At 55.6% G+C, this 19,512-nt stretch overlaps 1 protein-coding gene across 2 annotated transcripts in view; it reads right to left on the reverse strand.

The window, feature by feature from the left end:
• Positions 1-497: 497 nt before the first annotated feature.
• Positions 498-19,512, reverse strand: part of ATOH8 (atonal bHLH transcription factor 8) — a 31,385-nt gene continuing 12,370 nt past the window's right edge. Inside the window, exon 3 of one of the 2 annotated variants that reach the window (XM_032410537.1) lies at positions 498-2,126. In XM_032410537.1, the coding sequence (XP_032266428.1) occupies positions 2,121-2,126 (6 nt within the window). In that variant the 3' untranslated portion in view covers positions 498-2,120. Of the gene's footprint in view, positions 2,127-16,262; positions 17,572-19,512 lie in introns of those variants that run through there. The other variant, XM_032410536.1, reaches the window with a different exon arrangement.

Raw genomic sequence — 19,512 nt, forward strand, 5'->3', positions numbered from 1 at the left:
TGCAGCTGATGATCCACAGATGCTTCAGACTGAAAGGGAAGTACGTAATGAAGGCCAGGAACAAGAGAGGGGTGGGGAGTGGAGGCCATGCGTTGTTTCTGAGTGGGAAGGCCATAGGTCTGGTCCCCTGGCAGCACGATGGGGGTACCTCCCCACCTTTTAATAACAGAAAGGGTCCTCTTATGTCAATAAGTCTGATGATCATTGGTCCACATTTCCTGTTTCCCTAGGAAGTGCCACAGGTATTACTCAGAAATTCAGAGAGACAAGTGAGTGGGGTTGTGACCCGTGCCTGGAGTCCTAGGTGACCAACCTTTCTATTCTTTTTAGATTTATTTAAAGAGAGAGAGAGTGTGTGCGAGCAGTGGGAAGGGCGGGGGGGAGAGAGAGAGAGAGAGAATCCTCAAGCAGACTCCCTGCTGAGCACGGAGCCCAACTCGGGGCTCAATTCCAGGGTCCTGAGGTCATGACCTGAGCAGAAATCAAGAGCCGGCTGTTTCACCAACTGAACCACCCATGCGCCCCCAGGTGACCAACCTTTCTTAAGCGTCCCCTTGTTGCCCCCATCCCAAGCCCACTCTGTCTGGCTGGCTTCCAGGGCACCTTTGCTCTGAGGAGTGCTCTGAGCCATCCAGATCCCCTGCTTCTGTCCCAGATCCAGGCCCGCCCAACAACCTGGTCCTGGGCAAAGGGCTGTGCCTGGGAAACATTAGTGCAAGGGGAGGAGGCTCCTGTCTGCCCGCTGGGGCTGCAGACCCTCCAGCCCCAGCCCAGGAGCCTGAGGAGCAGACAAGAGAGGGCATCCCTGGGCTGGATGAAGTGAGTGAGGTCTGAAGTGGAAAGAGCTCCTCACGTTTCTGACCAGGCCTCCCGGTCACTAGTCCAGGCTGAGGTCATGGTGAGGGCCCCCTACCCCCTGACACACACAGATGCACACACTCACACGCTGCCCACTTCCTGAAGGGTTCTCGACCTCTAGGCCGAGACCAGCCTCTCCCCTCCCGCACAACTGGCCCTCAACTGACCAGCCAAAGTCCTGGTTACCCACAGAGTCCATTCAACACGAGCAAGTGTTTTCTTTACATGTTGGGGCTTTTACTTCAATTTGAAGCACATGGTTGAGCACAGGTGTGAACAGCTTTGGCCTTTTGAGCACAAGGAAGGAACAGGCCTTGGCTTTGAACATGCCCCCCCGCCCGCACCTTCCCCAACTTACCCGTTCCCCTGGTCCCTTCCTCCCCTCTGCCCCTCTGCATAACTGGGAACAGACTACTGGCCGTCATGCAGGGAACCATCTTGTTTTCCCAGCCAGGAGGGTGGGCCACAGGCAAGGAGTGGCTGGCTGGGCTGGCTGGGGCAAAGACCCTTTAGGTGACCCTGGTGGGGCAAGTCCCTGGGCTGGGGTACAGCATGGTCAATATTGCTTCTTTCCTCCCCCTTCCTCCCTTGCCTTGATGCTCAGAGCCCAAGGAGCCTGGACCCAAGGAACACTGAGAATCAGGGTCAGAGGCCTGGGCAGCCAGTGGGAGGGCAAGAAGAGGGCCAGGATCTCATATCCCACTCCATACAAGCACCCCCAGCCCTCTCTCGCCACCCCCAGAAAGTTTATCTTGTACCCAGCCAGCTCAGGGCCCAATGTAGAAAGAGAGTTCCAGGTCAGAGGGTCGAGCACTTCCATGGTCACCAAATGTCCATCCCTTCCATGAGTTTCCAGTGGGATTGCTGACTCGTCTTTGGCTTGGGATGGCTTTGGCAATGGGAGGAGCCAAAGTCATAGAGCAATGGTGTGGCTTCTCACTGTGGGCTGTTATCACCACAATTTGTTCAGTGTCTCTGTGGAATCTTTGGCAATGAATTTCTGCAGCCCTGGGCAAGGGGGAGGCTTTGCTCTCCCCTCCCCACCAGGCAGAGGGCAAAGTGCGGAGTCACCGGAGTGGCTGAGGGGGGACAGGAGGGTGAGAGGGAGGCAGATGTGCCCCTGCACCCTGACAGGCAGTGGTCTGAGCATCTGGCGGCATCTTGGAGAAGAAGACAAGGCTGGATTTGGAGAGCTCACCTTCTCCTTGGGCTTGACCAGAAAGAGGGCCCACAGCAGCATCCTTGGCCTAGACTGGGGCCAGTCACTCCTGAAAGAAACAACCAACGGTCAGAAGAAACCCTACTCTCCCGACTCCCGTATCCTAAAGGCCAACTGGTCCCATGTGCTGGCACCCTCAGCACTTCCTCTCGTTTACTCCTTGCTGCTGTCCCAGGAGGGACCGGTGTGGCCCAGGCAGGGAACTGCATCTTGATGGGCTCAGTAAGTGACGGCGCCAGCATCTGAACCCAGGACCAGCTGCCCCCAGAGCCCACCCTGTCCCCTGACTCCGCACTCTGCATTTGAGAGCCATTGCTGATTTTGCCGGTTTGGGGAAATGGGCAGGGCTGCAGGGGCTAGAGGGAGCTCAGGGATACCTAGTGCTGATCACACCATCCTCCGGGTCACACCCCATGGGAATGGCCATCCGCAGCTCCTTTTCCCTCCTGTTCAGACAATAGCACTATACCTGGAGTCACGGGGCCAACTCGAGGTGCTGCCCATCTACCCACCACCTGGGGGTCCCTGAGACAAGTCACTTGACTTCTCTGGGCCTCGGCGTTCTCATCTATAAAATGACACAGCTGGACCAGGTCAATAATTGTCAAACTTTCTTTTAAGCAGTAGAAATGAAGTCTGACCTGGGCAGCCCTACACAGAAAACAGAGAAACATGGTCTGGTGTATTTGGAGCAGCAGGGTGGGGGGACACAGGGCAAGGGGGTCGCAGGGTGCATTCCCTCCAATGTGAGGCTTGGGACATCTCTGGGCACCCAGGGTGCTAAGGAGCACGGTTTGGAAACCACAGAGGTTAGACCATCTCTAAGGGCCTCACCGTGCTGACCTCTGGAACCTTCGCTCTGGCAGCTGGCCTTGCAGTTGCTCCTGAGAACAGTGACCACAGGGTGTGACTTGCTACCAGGAAGGGGCAGGAGATGGGGCAGGGTCACAGGGGCTGCTGGGACTTTAGGGGCTGTCGGGGAGGGTCTGCGAGGACACGTCCTCCCAGAACAGGCCAGAGTAATGGCAGTGCCTTAACCTGGTGCAGCCCACTCCTACTGAAGCAGCTCCAGGTACCGCTTCTCTGTGATTCCTGCGACCACCCCGAACAAACAGCTAAGTTGCATGTTTCTGAAGCAAAACCTCTGCGGGGCACCTCTGCCACTCCAGGGGGCTTGCTCGCATCCCCCATCTCAGAGGTGAGCTATCGCCCCCGTTTGGAGGAGGCGCGGGAAGCTGGCCACAGCGGATCTGAATCCGGATTGACAGTGTTTATTCTACCACAGAGGAGCCGCTCCGGCTCAACTGCAGCCTTGGGGAGCCGGGCCGCCGCCAAACCACGGTTCTGGAGGGCCTGCCAACCGCAGGCCCCGGGGAGCCTCGCAGGCCTGGGGCGCTGGGCTTGGCCGGCGGCAGGGCTGGAGGTGGGGGTCCGAGGAGGAGGGGGGTTCGCCCAGCTAACGGAGGCTGAGGAGGGAGGAAGGAACGCGGGAGGAGGGAGCATCCTGATGCGCCGCGTCCAGGCTCACCTCCCCTGAGCCCGCCGTGCGGTGCGGGGCTGGCCCCGGCAGGAATCTGCTTCCTGGGACCGAGTCTGAGGAGGAGGATTAAGAGGCGGGAAGGAAACCCATGGGGAGGGCACAGGGCCTGTGGTCCAGGGGTGATTTACAGCCCGCGTCAGCCGGGCGCTGGCTGCCTGGGCGGGCCCTCTCTGTCCGCCCACCTGCGGTCTGGGGGAAGGCGCAGGAAGCTGGCTCGGCCGGCGGCCCGAGCTGTCCTACTGGCCACTCCGTCAAGGCGCCTGTCCCAAGCCCTCTATTGGCTCTCGGACCCTGCGGAAGCCATGACTACCACCCAAGAGCAACCAAGAGCAATGGAGCCGGTTCCTCTCCCCAAAGCCTGACCTTCAGTGCCCCATCCCGTGCTCCATCCCACCCTTTCCCTGGTGTCTACGCGGACCTGGGCTCCCACCGCCCACCTCCATGCAGGAATCCCAGCACATGCACCAACCAACCAAAGAAGTCTTATGTCAAATGGGGCATGGGGGGAAGAATACTAGGTGGTCTTAGGTGCCAGGACCTCCTCTGAGATTAACCTGCTTTGTGACCTTGGGGAACTTACCCTCCCTCTCTGTGCTTTAATTCCTTCACTTATACAGCATGTGTAAGTACATATACATGGACATGCACTCTCCCCAAAGGGTCTGCTGTAGAATACTAGACAGGTGAGGTACAGCCCATAAGTCTGGGAAACACCACAGACCTTGGCCCCATCTTGGAAAGTCACTACATATATTAAAGCATATTAAAGGCTCTAAAAAGTCCTGCAGTAAAGAAATTTGTCTGGCTTTATTTACCCACTATCTGCTGAATTCATTTGATTCTGTGATCACAACTGCACCTTGAGGCAATCTGTGGCCCTTCCCTGGACTTCAAGTATCTGCTTCTTTTCTGCCTCAGCATCCGAACCCAAATGCCCAGTGGGGGCAGCAGGTTGGTCCAGCCTCAGTCAGATTTCTTCCAGAGACCAGCTATGCTTGGGGTATAGGAGACAAACCCACGGATGCCCCTTCAGAAGGGGCAGGGTGTGTGTGTGTGTGTGTGTGTGTGTGTGTGTGTATTAATTACAGGCAGGTAATTACAAATACAGAGGAAATGGCTGGCAAATACTCCCCACTGTGACAACCATACCACAGACCCCTTCGCATGGAGCTGGGGGCAACATCCTGTGTCACCGCATGTGAGAAGCATGTGAGAAGGGTCTCTCGACTCCCATCCAGCCCTGACCTTTTGTGGGTGGTCTTTCCTCTGTGGGCCAAGGCTCTGGGTGCAGCTGGGAAAGGCTCTTGGCTCACTGCTCTAAAGAGCCCCCTAAGTCCCAGCCCCTTACCATAGAAGATACCCTTTAAACAGAGTCTGCCATGAAAATAAACTTTGAACGTGACTAGACAAGATGGCCTCCCAGGTCCCTTTCCGTGGTTCTGACGTGTTGAGTTCGATGGAGGGGATTTGGTCAGTGTGGCAAAGTGGTTGAGTTTATCACATTTAGAAATCATCTTTTGATCTGTCCATTCATTTGTGGCCAGAACATCAGCTCCACGAGGACAGGGACACGGTCTGTTTTGTTTGCTGATGAAGCCCCGGAGCCTAGAACCATCCGGATGCATAGGAGCGCCTCGATAAATATTAGTTGAACAAGTGAATAAATATTTCCAGTCACAGGCATTTTATTTACTATAGCTTTTATATACCACGGAATATGTTTCCCGTTTCAAATGTAACTTAGCATTTTTGTAAATATGCCTACACTTCAGGGAAACTTTGGGTAATTATTATGAAACCTGGAACAGTGCTGCACCTTTTTCACTTTTGTTCACGTCCCGTTTTTTTTATTTCTAATTATACCTCCTCTGCTTACCAAGTTTTTCTCTGGCTTTACGAGGACTGGCTTCCTCTCTCGATCACTTCTGTGTACTACAGCGCAATTTTACCACTTTAGGGGCATTTGAAAAAATGACTCTATCTGCCATCTCAGGTGTTTTACCTTTTAAACTCATTTTCAGTTTATGATTTTCATATTCATTTTCAGTCCACTCTACCTACTTAACCATTTTTCACTATTTTCGAATTATCCTTTTTTTTCTATTTTAGCAATTTGGATATATTCTTCCAGATGCAGAAAAAGATCCAATGGAATGGAAATCCTGACAGTTTGTTTGTTTGTTTCTCCTAAAAAGAAGTCAGATTTCAAATGTTATTTTAAAACAAAACTATGAAAGACAAGCAGGGAGGGCACCTGGGTGGCTCAGTCGTTAAGTGTCTGCCTTCAGCTCAGGTCATGATCCCAGGGTCCTGGGATCTAGTCCCACATCGGGCTCCCTGCTCGGCGGGGAGTCTGCTTCTCCCTCTCCCTCTGCCTGCCGCTCCCCCTGCTTGTGCTCCCTCTCTCTCTCTCTGTCAAATAAATAAATAAAATCTTAAAAAAAAAAAAAAAAAAAAGACAAGCAGGGACGACGTGGGAGATGTATTTTCCAGACCCACACTATTAGGTATTATTTTATCTTTCACTTCTCAGTGCACCAACATGTGGGCTGGGAAGGGCCTTTGTGCTTGGTTGCAAATGCAGAACTGTGAGGTCCACTGTGGCCCCAAAGTCAGCAGGCCACAGGGCCCTGGACAGGCGGGCTCATCTCTCCATGCCTCAATTTCCCCATCTTTAAAGAGGACACAGTAATAGTACCTGCCTTCCAGGCCAGTTGCCAAGAGTCATTGAGACAAAGGAGCCATGGCCCTGGCAGGGCCTGGCACACCGTGCAGGCACAGGAAGGTGCTGGCTCACGTCCCTGCAAAAAGCTGGGTCCTCCCTTTGACGAACGGGTGTCCGAAAATATAAAAATGGCATCACAGTCTGAAAAGTCTCAAGTAATCAGAAATAGTCACATTGAACCAACTGTCATATTGACCAATTTGTTTTTGATGGATTTTTAAAAAAATAGACACAATTTCTAAAATTACATAAGGCATGTCCATCACCTCATGACTGGATAACCAAAGTATGGTGTATCCATACAATGGAATATTATTCGGCCAGAACAAGGACGGAGGTACTAATACATGCTAGAACACGATGGACCCCAAAAGCAGTGTGCTAAGTGAAAGAAGCCAGTCACAAAAGGCCACATGTTCTAGGATTCCATTCACATGAAGTGTCCAGAGGGGCACAACCCACAGACTAGCGGCTCCCTGGGGGCAGGGGGCAGGGAGGACTGTGGGGTAGGAAGGGAGAGCTAAAGCATACGGGGTGTCTTTCTCGCCTGAGAAGAAAGTCCTAAAATGCACCGTGGTGATGGTTGCACATAGCTGCGAAAATACGAGAAACCACTCAGCTGTACACTTCCAGTGGGTGAACTGACGTCATCTCAGTCAAGCAGTTAAGTTTTAAAAAAATTACGTAGGTAGTGCATGTTAATTACAGAAAGTGTACAAAGTACAGAAGAGTGAACAGAAGGGAAAAATTTCAGTCACCTCAATCTCCCCACTGGGAACGTGGGGTGACTATCGTTCCTTTACTTTTCTCAGGCTTAGATACACCTATGGAGTATATTTTGTTGGTTTGTTTGGGTTATTTATTTATTTACTTATTTTTAGAAAATGTTTATTATTTACATATCCTTGACACGGACATAGAATTTTAAGAAAGTGGAACTGGGTCGTGCCAACTGCACCGTAAGCTGGTGCTTGTGCCCTAAGCCCCCCCACCCCCCGGACGCCTTTGCCTTTGGCGCATGTGTTTTCCCATCTTCTCCGTGGGCCAGGCGCTGCTGAGATTATTCTGGGCACAAGCACAGGCCCGGGCTTCTGGCCTCCCAACTTCCCAGGGAACTGGAAGCAGGTATGGACCAGCCCACCCCCAGCGCCTCCCACCTCGCCTGGCCTGGGCGCCAGGGGTGACAGGCAGGAAATTTATGAGCAGTTGGAGTTGACTGCTATGTTCCGAGGGTGGGGACATGGTGTGAATCAAGGATCCCACTGTGTCCGGGCTGGGAGGGCCCTCTGAGGTCCCAGCCATCTAAGAGTTGCAGAGTTGGGGCCAGAGCCCCTGGTGAGCCGGGAGAAGCCTCCTGGGGACCATGAATCGGGAGAATTCATTTACTTAACAAAGACGTACTGAGTCCCTACTGGGTGCCAGCCCTGTGACAGGCACGGGGTCAGAGTCCCGGCCTGGGGCAGCCGATACCGTGACTCCGGGGTGAGGCCGCAAACCACTGCGGCTGGTCCGCACCGTCGACCTGCCCGGTCGCTGTTGGGTTGGCTCCTCAAGGAGCGGCCGAGCTTGCCAGGGGCTCCAGGTTACAGTGTGCAGACAGCTGTCCACGCTGCTAAGAGGCTCCCCTACCCAGCGGGCCCCAGCCCCCCAGGCCGGGAGCATGAGTGGGTCCGGCAGTCTAAGCCCCTTGTTTCCCGAGCCCAGTGGATCCGTTCCAACCTGAGTCAGTCCATGACATAAGAAAGATCCACCGCATCAGACAGTGTTGAGGCTGGGAGCAGGTAGCCCTGGGGCCCCCTCCTGTGCTAAGCTGCGAGAGGTGGAGCCGGGTCCCCGGTGGGCCGGGCGAGCACTGAGAGGGCGCTGTCCACATACCCCACACTGTCCTAAAGCTTTACCGGCTGGACCGTAACCTCCAAGAGGGCGGGGTTTTGTGGCCGGGTCCCTGCTGTCTCCCCAGTCCGGGATAATCAGAGCTAACTGGAGTCCAGTCTCTTAACCCGCCTGCCCCCACCTCCACTGCAGGCTGGGAAAAATGTGCTTCTCCTCTGCGCTCCCGAGGCACCATATATGGACCCCTACATCCCTCCGTGCCACGAATTACTGGTGGTATGATGGCCACCATCCCCTCACTCACCCCAAGCACCTCCACCGTGAACTCCTGAAGGAAGGAAGAGGCATTGTCGTCCTCGGCACCCCTATCCTCCTAGGCCTAAGGACAGAAGTGAGTGAATCAGTGCTTAGGGCTACTATTTATTTACTGAGGGTGGCCTCGTGCCGGGCGCCATGCTCTACTCCTTTGCGTGTGCTGTCTTACACACTCCTGGGGAAGTGGCCATCGCTGCTCCCATTTTGCAGATGAGGAAATGGAGGCTGGCACAGTTTCCTGGCTTCCCTAGGTCACCCTGCCAGGATGCAGGACAGCAAGGCAGACCCCTTGACCTCTGGAGAGCAGCTTCTTCACCGGCAAGCGGGTCTGGCAAGTCCCCAAGCCATCCACCCAGCCGCCACCTTCCTGGGTTCTAAGAAAATCTCAGTCTTTGTCCTTTGAGCCTAAGGGAAAGGTGGCTGGCACTGGGAGCCCTGGCACTCCCAGAGCCAGGGCCAGAGCCCATAAGGAGCTCACTGAGCCTGCAAGGGACGGCCAGGGAGACCCACAGCCCCCACCATGCTGACGCCTTCTTGGGCTACAGGCCACTCTCTCTGGCTGCCAGTCTCTCAGGTTCTCTCTCCATGCTTGGCCTGTGTGTCTCTGTGCCAACTCTCTCTTGGCCTCTCCTTTGTTTATCTCTCCCGTCCGTCAGCCTGTCTTTCTTGGCCCCCACCCCCCCCAGAGCACAGGGCACTGTGAGGGTCGAGCTGGCCCGAGGGAGGGTCTGAGGCCCAGCTGCTGCAGCTTCCCATCTGCTTCCCATTCTGCGATGTTGTCCAGCCAATTCCACTTGGCTACCCACTGCTCTTCCAGACCCCAGGAGCCCAAGGAGCCCATGACCTTGCCCCCACAACCAGAGGAGGCACTCAGACAGGAGGGGAGTGGACAGCTGGGCAGACAGGTGGCCCAGCCAGATGAGGACGGCCCTGCTCCCTGGCAGCTCCCCGGTCGGCCCTCACCCATGACTCTCACCCCTCACTCCCACACACACTACACACATACACTCACACCTAACCATCGTGTCGACAGATCCCTGTCAGGCCTGCTTCTTCCCCACCTGGGGATCGCTCCCCACCACTCCTCTGCATCTTCGGTGCCTCCCTCCCCAGTCCTCACGGCAACTGACAGCTGGGGTGATGGCACACCAAGCAGACAAGCCAATTCTTGCCCGGTGCTGGCCAGCGAGCCTCTGCAAAGACCGCAGGGTGTCTCCAGGAGACCCCCAGGAAGGAGCCTAGCTGTGGCTATTTCAGGACCAGTGGGGGAAATAATAGGTGGTCATGAGGTCCCCGGACAGCCCCCCAAAATCAAGTGACTTCCATAAAAACTGTGCAAATGCAGTTTTAAGGTGAGAAAAACACCTCCCCTGCTCCTTCTCACTTTCCCTAGGCCCCTCACAGCTAGATTCTGGAGGCACCGTGGGATCCAGGCCAGGGTGGGATATCTCTGATCAGGGCTCCTTACCCACTGCCACCCTGCCTGTCCATCAGCGACGACCCAAAAGTAGCTTCCAGCTGCACCAGGGAAAGGCCAAGACTGGAAGAGAACCGAGTAGTTTACCCACATGCACGGGCACACACACACCTACTCACAGACAATAAGCCCTGCCGTAGGAGCACATCACACGGCCTCTGTTTGAATCCTGACTTCCCCATTCTACCAGCTGTGTGACTTTGAGCAAGTTACTTCACCTCTCTGTGCCTCCGTTTCTTCACCTATAAAATGGTAATAACCGTGATCTACTGCACAATGTTGTAGGGAGGATTCAGGAGCACAACGGTGGCAATGCAAAGCACTGGGCATTGGGCAGCCCCGTGTCAGAGCGCACGTGTGTGTGTGTGTGTGTGTGTGTGTGTGTGTGGCTCCCTGCCATTTGCCCCATTAGCTCCCCGAGGCAGGACTGCGTCTGCACCTCAGCCTGCCAGGGTCCCGGTCTGTACTGGGCACAGAGGAGTTGCCTGTTAGACGCTGTGGACCGCAACTGGAAAGCCCTCCGCCCCTCCGTTCATTCAGCAACTATCTACTGCGTGTTTACACCATGCCCGCTCCCTTGGAAGCACTGGGGATCCTGCAATGAGCCAGAGACAAGGAGCCCTGCCCTCCCCGCGCTGACATCCTAGAACCAGCCCTTCCCCGGGAGCAGATTTCCCCAGAGAAAGGAAGCCTCGTGTTTTCTGTGCCAAACAGCTTGGACAGGTCCCTTCCCGATAACTGATGCACTTCCCTGCATTCTCAGTCAGACGTTACTGGATGTACTTTAGCTTCCTCTTGACAACCCAAGGTCAAGCCCAGAAACATCAGGCCACAGGAGACTCCACAGGTCCTTGAGGCTTCTGGGGCCCCCTCCCCCACGACACTACATGGCACGAGCTTCTTGGCCCTCCGGAGTGTCTGGCATTGCTCTTTTTGCTTTTCTGTTTCTTCCCACCCCATCAGGGCACCAGCTGTGACTCCGGGTGCTGTCCCTGCACCTGCTCCAGGAGCTGACCTCCCACTTCAGTGGGTTATTTCTGTTCAGCTGCTCTGGTTGGAGACACCAGGGAGTGAAGCTTGTAAGAATTGGGCAGAGATTAAGGGTAGTGGGCTCTGGAGAAGGCCCCCCTGGGGCTCTTGCATGAGCTTTTATGCATGGCCTTTGTGTCCCCGAGCTCTGCACTCCAAGGGGTGGGGCCTTTGTTTGTTTTGTTCTCTGAAGTGACTGGCACCCAGAACAATGCCTGGTACATAGTAAACACTCTAAAGTATTTATTCTTAAATAAATGTGCAGGGTCCTCATGCTTTCTTCATCTTTTTCTGCTTATGTAACTAAAGAGACCGAACAAGTAAGAATCGCTGTGTGTCTATGCCGAGGGGGTGGGTGGGCCGAAGCAGGTCAACCTGGCAAAAAACCACACTGGCTGCCCAGGCACATGCTGTGTGTGTGGTGGTGGGGATGCGGGGGCAGGAGAGCGGCAGGGTCGTGCAGTGGGTGGGTGGTTCTCAGTCACACCTTCTACCCCCCTGGACAGGAACTCAACCCACACGACCCTGACAGATGGTGCCTAGACTCACCAGGACACCTGTGCGTACACACACACACACACACACACACACACACACACGACAGCAGAGGGACAGACAGGGTGTCCTCTGCCTGGCAATGGAATCAAGTCCTAGGTGGGCAGCCCAGTCTGGTATCCCTTCTCTAAGTCACTGGGGGCAGAGGGGTGGCGGGGCTGACACTCAGACCCACTTGTCCCGGCCCCCGGGGTCTTGCACTGCCAGACACCTTCTGCAGTTCACATTCCCACCCTGGGGGCAGCAGAGGACAGAGATGGTCTAGATTCAGAAGCACTTGTGTCTGGGGCTGAGGAGCTTGCCTCACCCCGCCTGGCCTGCCCAGCTGTCTGAGCTGGGTGACTTCACCTCTGGGTCCCAGCCTCCCCATCTAGTTGCCATGGTTAGAAATGTGCATCCTGGGCGGCTGCTGTAGGAGGCAAGTGAATAAGGGGCACGAGAGGGCTCTGCAAACTCTAAGACATAGTGCAGAGAGGTACAAGGTCACACTAGTGGCCTGGCCTGGCCCCCCAGGTTCTTTTATTTTTTTTTATTTTTATTTTTTTTAAGGATTTTTTTAAGAGAGAGACATAGCAAGAGAGGGAACACAAGCAGGGAGAGTGGGAGAGGGAGAAGCAGGCTTCCCACGGACCGGGGAGCCCGATGTGGGGCTCGATCCCAGGACCCTAGGATCATGACCTGAGCTGAAGGCAGACGCTTAACGACTGAGCCACCCAGGTGCCCCCCTCCCCAGGTTCTTTTAACCTCAGTGCTGGCTGCTGAAAATGGAGCTACTGGCTCTGACTTTGTGGAGCCATGGTGAAATGTGTGTGGTTAAGGTGGTGACCCTGGTTAGGTCCACTGAGAAGAAAACCACCCTGTCACAAAATAGGGTCAATCCTCCAGGGAGGAGCCACGTGGCTATTTAAGCCTGCTGCACTCCCAGCTGAGAGATCCTGGTGCCTTTCTCAGTTACGGTTGGGGGGGGCACCCCTTCTTCCAGGGCAGGTAGGGGATGTCTGGGCAGGGCGACTGAACTGATGAGGGGAAATGCTCTTTCCAGCAAAGTTCCTGTCCTGCCTTTGGATGGAGCATGAGGATGAAGTGCTCGGTGCTGTGGCAGCCACTATGCAGCCATGAGGCAAAGACCAAAAGAAGCCTTGGAGCCCAGGAAGCAGCCGCCTCCCTTCAGCTTTCCTGAGAAACGGGAGCCCCTATTTAGTTTAAGTTGCAGCTTGAGGGGGTTCTGTGATCTGCATTGCAAAGATTTCCTCACTGATTCAAGGGAATAAGGACATAAGATCCCCAAACAGGGGCCTGAGGGAACACACGGGCATTTCTCTGGTTGTGTCCTGAAGCCCCTAGTTTATCCTTCCCTCGAGTCTCTGCCTTCAGCATAGGAAGATTCAGCCCCCGCCCGCTATGTGGATTTTAGTTGAAGGAACGCTGCATCATTATTTGGGGGCCTACTATGTGCCAGAAGCTGGGACACAAAAGTGAAAGGCCACCCAGTCTGGCTAGAGAAGCGCACTACACAAACACTGTATGACGTAATGTAGCACAAGGGTTACAATATTATGTAATATGTCATGTAATGTACCAGCTAAAAATATAATGTAATGACATAACACGAGCTCCAGTAGATCACACAATAGACCATCTTATATCACTACTTCACAGTGTATCACAGGACACGTTCCTGAAGTAGACTATACACACCCCTGTGGTAAAGGCTGCAGAGTGGCCATGCTGTGAGGCCCTGAAGAGGAGGCTGGGTAGGGGTCAGGGAGGGCTTCCAGCAGGAACTGAGCCTTCTAGAATGAGCAGGAGTTAGCCAGACAGACAGTGGAGAAGGGCATTCCAGGCAGAAGGGACAACATGAGCACAGAGACCAAAAATAGCCCCTTTGGGCGAGGAGTTCCTTGTTGCTAGAGTGTAAATTGGGACACGGGGAGTGACCAGCTAGAGCCAGGTCACTTGGGGGAGGGGTGTGGCCTCTACTCTTGGCCTGGGGGGAGCCCCTGAGGGTCCTGAGCAGGGGGATTGAGGCAGTCAGACCCGGCTTGTGGCAGAGCTGCTAGGAGGAGCTCAGGTGGGGACCGACTGAGTTGGAGCGGCTGGGCAGCTGGGCCAGGTCCCAGCGGGCTGTGAATTCTGGGTGGAGAGCAGGAGGGTCTTGAAGGAAGGAATGGCTCCCTACTTCTCCCTCCAGAAATATTTTTACTAGGAGCTCAAGGAAGGTAGGGATTGATATTTTCCCCTAGAACCAGCTTTCTGGTCTGCTAGGGGCGGTGGAAAGGGGATAAGGGGCTCAAGGGCAGGCGAGGAACCGAGGCCTGCTGGCACTGATCCAGGCCTCCTGCTGTGCTGGGTACAGGGACTCAGGGCTGGGCGGTGGGCAGGCCTGTCCTCCCTCTGCCTGCCTTGTCCTCTGAAAGCCTCAGGGCTGGAAAGCAATTTCTGGTCACTGGGCTGGCTCCATGTTACAACCAGGGGCCTGAGGCCAGTGGTCCCTCCTCCTTGCCCAGGCTCTCCTCACCTTTGGCTGTACGAAGACCAATTTCTCAGGCAGAAGACATGGGAGGGAGGAGAGAGTTGACAAGACAATTTCACATACTTTGTGCATCCACCCCTGAGCAGGTCCGGGAGGCAGGCTGGGCATCTTCCAGATAGGACACTTGAGCAAGGCCACCCAGTCACACAGCCCCAGGGCAGAGCGGAGGTGAGCTTCAGAGTCCAGACCCAGACACCTGCCCACTGAGACCAAGCAGGGAGGGTAGATCTCAGCCCGCTCGGAGCCCTTCAGATGGTGAGATTAATGGCCCTGAATTGCAATAAACATAAATATTTGGCCTTTCCGGAGCTGCCTCTTTCCAACTAAAATGGGGAGGGAAGGAGAGAGGAAAGGAGGGCAAAGGAATGAAGTGCAGGGGCCTGGGTACAAGGTAGATGAGACACACAGACGCCCTCCAATGCCCAGAGTCCTTGGCTTGGAAGAAGCCAGCCCCGCACCCCCCTACGCGGGATGTCAGGCTTTCCCCACTGCTGTGGTGAGGGGCTCCAGAGCTTCTGGGTCTGTTGGGATGGGGGTGGGGGGGCAGTGGAAAAGGGGTGCGGGGAATTGAGAAAGGAAAGTGGAGACCCCCAGTCCCCTGGCCTTGACATGCCCCCCTCCATGAAATCACCAGCCTCTAACACTTGGGAGGCATCCCTTTCCCCACCTCCACCTGGCAGCCCCCTGCCTGACTCTTAGCTCCACATCCGGGCTCCAGGGGGTGTGAGGAAGGCGGGCCATGCCTTGCTATCTCCCTTCCTCCCCGATGCTGGTGTACCAGCTGCCAGCCCTGCCCCAGCACCCCGTGGGCTCCCAACAGGCCACCCGGTGACTGCTCCCAGGAGGTGCCCAGATTCCAGGCAGACATCTCCCAGAAGCTCCTGGCAGAGACAGCCAGTTCTTAAAAAAGCTTCATGTCATAGTGCAATCAGCCGAGGGGCCCGAGCACGAGGGTGTTTATTAACGCCACTGTGTTCCCCAAGCACCTCTGTGTTGCTCTGAGGAGCCGATGGGGGGGGGGGTGCTCCACATTATCTCTGGCGTCTCTCTGCCTCTTGTCCGAGACCCGAACACTGACGGCTGGGCCCTGCCCACAGTGTCCCTCCCAGGCCCCTTCCTTCCCGTCTGTCCCCTCCAGCCCAGGTTTTATGAAAACAGTCCCTTCCAATGATCCCCAATTTCAACTGTTTCGAGAAGGAAGAGGGTCTGGCAGCGTCCAGGAGAACTAATTAGGTGGTCTTCGGGCACCTTAGAGGAGGAAGAAAAGTCATAAGTGGTGTAAGAGGAGGAAGAAGCAACATAAAAAGAAAACGAGGGGAAACAAAATAAAAACCGGAGATAAAAAGTCCAGAGAAAACAGCGGCGCCTGAGAAACAAGGATCCCAGCCGCCAACTTTTACGGCGTCCAGCCCTGTTATTCATAAGTGAGTTTCCTCTCTCACAAAGGACCTTTTGCACGGTTTTCCCTTCTGCCTCCAAACCAGCTGCTCGCGCTGTTGTATCCTGAGTGATGATGAGGCTCTGAAAGGGTTTTTTGGGAACAGATGGCCAGGGGAGAGCTGGGGAATGTGCCAGCAGCGGGCTGGGCGGGCTGCCAGGGCCTGCGGTGACTGAGTGCTTGGGCTTCCAGCTCGCGTGCTTTCCCTGCCCTCTGCCCTCCGTGGCGCCAGCAGGCCTTCCCAGCGAGCGCTCGGAACATCTGGAGTCTGGGGCTGCCAGGAGGGGGGGCCGCGGCGGCCGGGCGGGGGGCCCTCTGTTCCCGCGGAGCTCCCATGGACTCGCCACCAGGCCCGCCCCGCAGAACAGCTAATCAAAACCACAGCGGCCCGAATGGGAACCAGGCGTGCTCCCAGCTGCAGCCAGAGGCCGCCAGGCGACGTAACCCGGTGTCAGGCCTGGCCGGCGGGGCAGCGCTGGGGGTGCTGGGGGCTGACGACACCCCCGGCCCACCCCAGCCGGCGCCACCCCCAGGGCCGCCCCCGGCGGGCTATTGGCTCCCTGCAGCTGAATGGAGCCTCCGCGTGCTGCAGCCCGGCTGCTTACGTAAGAGCTCCGGGCGAGGCGCAGCACCCAGCTATCTGCCTATTTGCCGGGGGGCCTCCGGGTGAGGGCCACCCCGTGGGGCAGCAGGCGAGCTTGAGGGCCCGGCAGGCCTCCAGAGTTGAAGAGCATGGGGTTTGGAACCAAAGAGACACAGGCTCGAACCGACTCCACCACTTGTTAGCCACACACCCCCTGCCTCAGTTTCCCCTCTGTGCAACGGGGGAAGTGGTCCTCACTTGCAGGGTTAGTGTAATATGAGGTACAGATAATGTATGTGAGGTGTCGGGGAGACCATGGACACTTAGCACATGGTCCACAAGGCTGTTGGCGACAGTTTATTAGCCTTATGACTGCACAACCGAACATGAGGCATGTTTTGTGGTATGAATCCATGAACTTCAAAAGCCCAGGAATTTCTGGGTTGGCTGCACGCTCACCTCCCCTTACGGGTACAGGACCAGGGCTTTGGTTGAAGTGCTAGTGAGGGACGGGTCCCCCATTCAGAGCTATTCATCCTTATCTGCCTTTTGGCTGATCAGTCATTCATCCACCCCAGGCACTGCCCCTTCCTGAGATAGTACTTTGTGGGGTTCCACAGGAAGTTGTTATCTCACTGCTGTAAATTCCTGACATTTCCTCTCTGGCACTCACTGAGAATGTGCCGGCCTTTTCTCAAATGGGACCCTGTTTAATCCTTCCAGCAAGGTGGCAAGGAAGGCATGTGGTTCTCACTTTACAGATGAGAGGATGGGGGGTGGGAATCAGAGAGGTTAAGTGACATGCCCAAGGTCACACAGCTAGAAAGTGCCAGTGTCAGGACTCAAACCCAGGTCTCCGGCCCCAAAGCTCTCCTACTTCACAGTCTTGCTGAGGGTCTCCTTGTTATGCTTTCATATGCCTTAAAGTTAAATGCCAGCACCACAGAGAACTGAAAAGAACGGTAGGGTTCAACTTAACTCCCACCTACACAGACACCCTTTCTCCAGCATTCTGAACCAAGGGTCACTGAGCCTCTGCAGGGATTTCCAGAGGAGCACCCTGGCTCAAAGAGGTGCTCCGGGGGGAAAGGGTTCTCTGAAGGGTCTCTGCATCCCCAAGGGTGATCAGTTAGAGCATCAGAGGGCTCTTCCCATGTCCCTGTGGCTCTCTGATCATGAGTGGTTGGTTCTTTCTTGCTATGCCCAAAGCTCCATGTTGGGGAGAAGGGAGGGGTCTGTGAGTGCATGTCAGGAGGGGCGCAATTTGGAGAAGGGCACAGGAGGGGGGTGGAGAGAGTGTGAGAGGAGAGAGGAAAGCAGGACCTCGCCTCTACCCAACCCCCCAGGACCACCCGGGGAACATCAGAGGGCCGAGTTCTGCCTTCCGGGGGAAGCTGGCTCCCAGCTCACCTGTGAGGCTCCCCAGCCAGTGATCCCTCCAGCCCAGTGCCTGCCAGACCTGTGGACTAATGATGTCAAACATGAGAGGAGAAACGGCAGCTGAGAGAACACTCTGTGTTAGACCAAACAGTTGGCGACAAACGTCTATGTAATTGGAATGCCAGAAAAAATACATTGCATCCATTTTTATGACTAGAAGGGAATTTGATGGTGGTTTCCCACCCACCCCCCCTTTTCTTCCCAGCATAGATGGACTCTATGGGCTTTGAAGGCAAATGGTATTTAACTCAGTAACTTGGCCGGGAGGATACGGAAAAAGAAGCTCCTCTCGCACACCCACTTCCATGTGGGAGGCAGGACAGGGAAGGGCAGGGGCCACCGCACACCTCTCTTACTGGCTAAGGGAGCTTGGTCAAGTTCCTCAGGCCTCCGAACCTCAGCTTTGTTATCTGGGCAATGAGACAGCACTGGTACCCACCTCGCAGGGTTGGCGGGAAGAGTCACGAGGCGACCCATCACAAGCCCTAAGCACTAGGCCCGGCATGTAATCCAGGCTCTGAGAACCTCAGGTATTATCAGTGTTCTTGGGACACACTGCACGGGGGGCCCAGCAGTCTCTGGGAGCAACTTTTAGATCTGTGTGAAATGCCCACGCAGGGCACAGGGAAAGTAAGAGTGAGGCGTTTAGTCATTCAGACAGAAAAAGGGGCTGAGAAAAAGTAAGAGTGAGGCGTTTAGTCATTCAGACAGAAAAAGGGGCTGAGGGACCTCAACTCAGAAAGCCCGGCCCCAAAACGCCTTAGAAATCACTTCTGGTGACAACTTACCTTACAGAAGTAGACCCGGAGGCCCCAGTGGGGGTGACTATGTACATGCAGGTAGGGACAGAGCCAGGGCAGTGCCCCTCGGTGGACAGACACTCTGGGGACACAGGAGACCCTGCATACAGGCGGCTGGATCCAGCCAGAGCAGGAGCTCTTGAGACTCTGCCTCACGAGCTCTGGGGCTTGGGCACGGTCCACATACACAGCAGGAGCCACCAGGTCCTGTCCAAGGCCTGGGCTCAGCCGCTCAGACAGTAAGGGGCCCCTCGAAACATCCTTGGCTCCCAGTGACCCCCAACCCACAACCAATGTACACCTCAGCTTGTCCCCAACACCAGAGCTACGGAAGTCCGCACATGAGATGGGACCTGCCATCACCAGGAAGAGCCTCCCCTGTCTAGAAAGCAGCAGGAAAAGAGGGAAGACGTAAGTCTGACGGAGCTACACCAGCCTCAGCGCTTCCTCCGGGACAGAGCACCCATAGGGTAAGGAGCAACCTCCCAGCCTTGCAGAGCCAGCCTCCCCCCAGCCTCCCCCCAGCTGGCACAGCCCCAGGGGGCCCTAATCCCCTAATCACTGCCCACGCTTCCGGAATAGCCCTGAACTCAGTGCATCATGACATTTTTTCTCTCCCCATCCCCAAATGGCCTGCAAGCAACCCCGAGGGAACAGACTTGCTGGCCATTTAGCACCAGGGTTAAAATTACGCTGTCAATGTTTGTAGCCGTTAGTTTACTCTGATTATTACTCCAGAGGTTAAAGTCGCTGGAAAGGGGCACCCTGGATTGTGGGAAATCGGTCCTTTCTTATTCTGCAGGTCTGGTTAGCCCCCACCCCCACCCCACCCCCGCCCCAGCCCAGGTGTGAACCAGTCCTGCTGTTCTTCCTCTTTCTCCTCCTCCTCCTCCGAAGCTCCCAGGAGTTGCTGCTTTAAAAACAGGAGCTGCAGAAACATGGCCCAGAGCCAGGTGCTTAGCGTGCGCTATCTCCAACTACAGACAGAGTCAGAACTGAGCTCTCTAGGGCCCATCTACCCCTCCTCCATGACAACCCCCCCCACCCCCGCCCCCGCCCCCATCCCCGGGCTGGGCGGCCTCCGGCCTCCGACACAGGCCTCTCTGCATGACCCTGGCTTCCAAACGAGGCTCTGAACCCTCGAAGTTGTGTCCTGTGAGGCCCAGA

Source organism: Phoca vitulina, unplaced genomic scaffold (genome assembly GCF_004348235.1).
Source record: "Phoca vitulina isolate PV1807 unplaced genomic scaffold, GSC_HSeal_1.0 scaffold12, whole genome shotgun sequence".
Classification (NCBI taxonomy): Eukaryota; Metazoa; Chordata; class Mammalia; order Carnivora; family Phocidae; genus Phoca; species Phoca vitulina.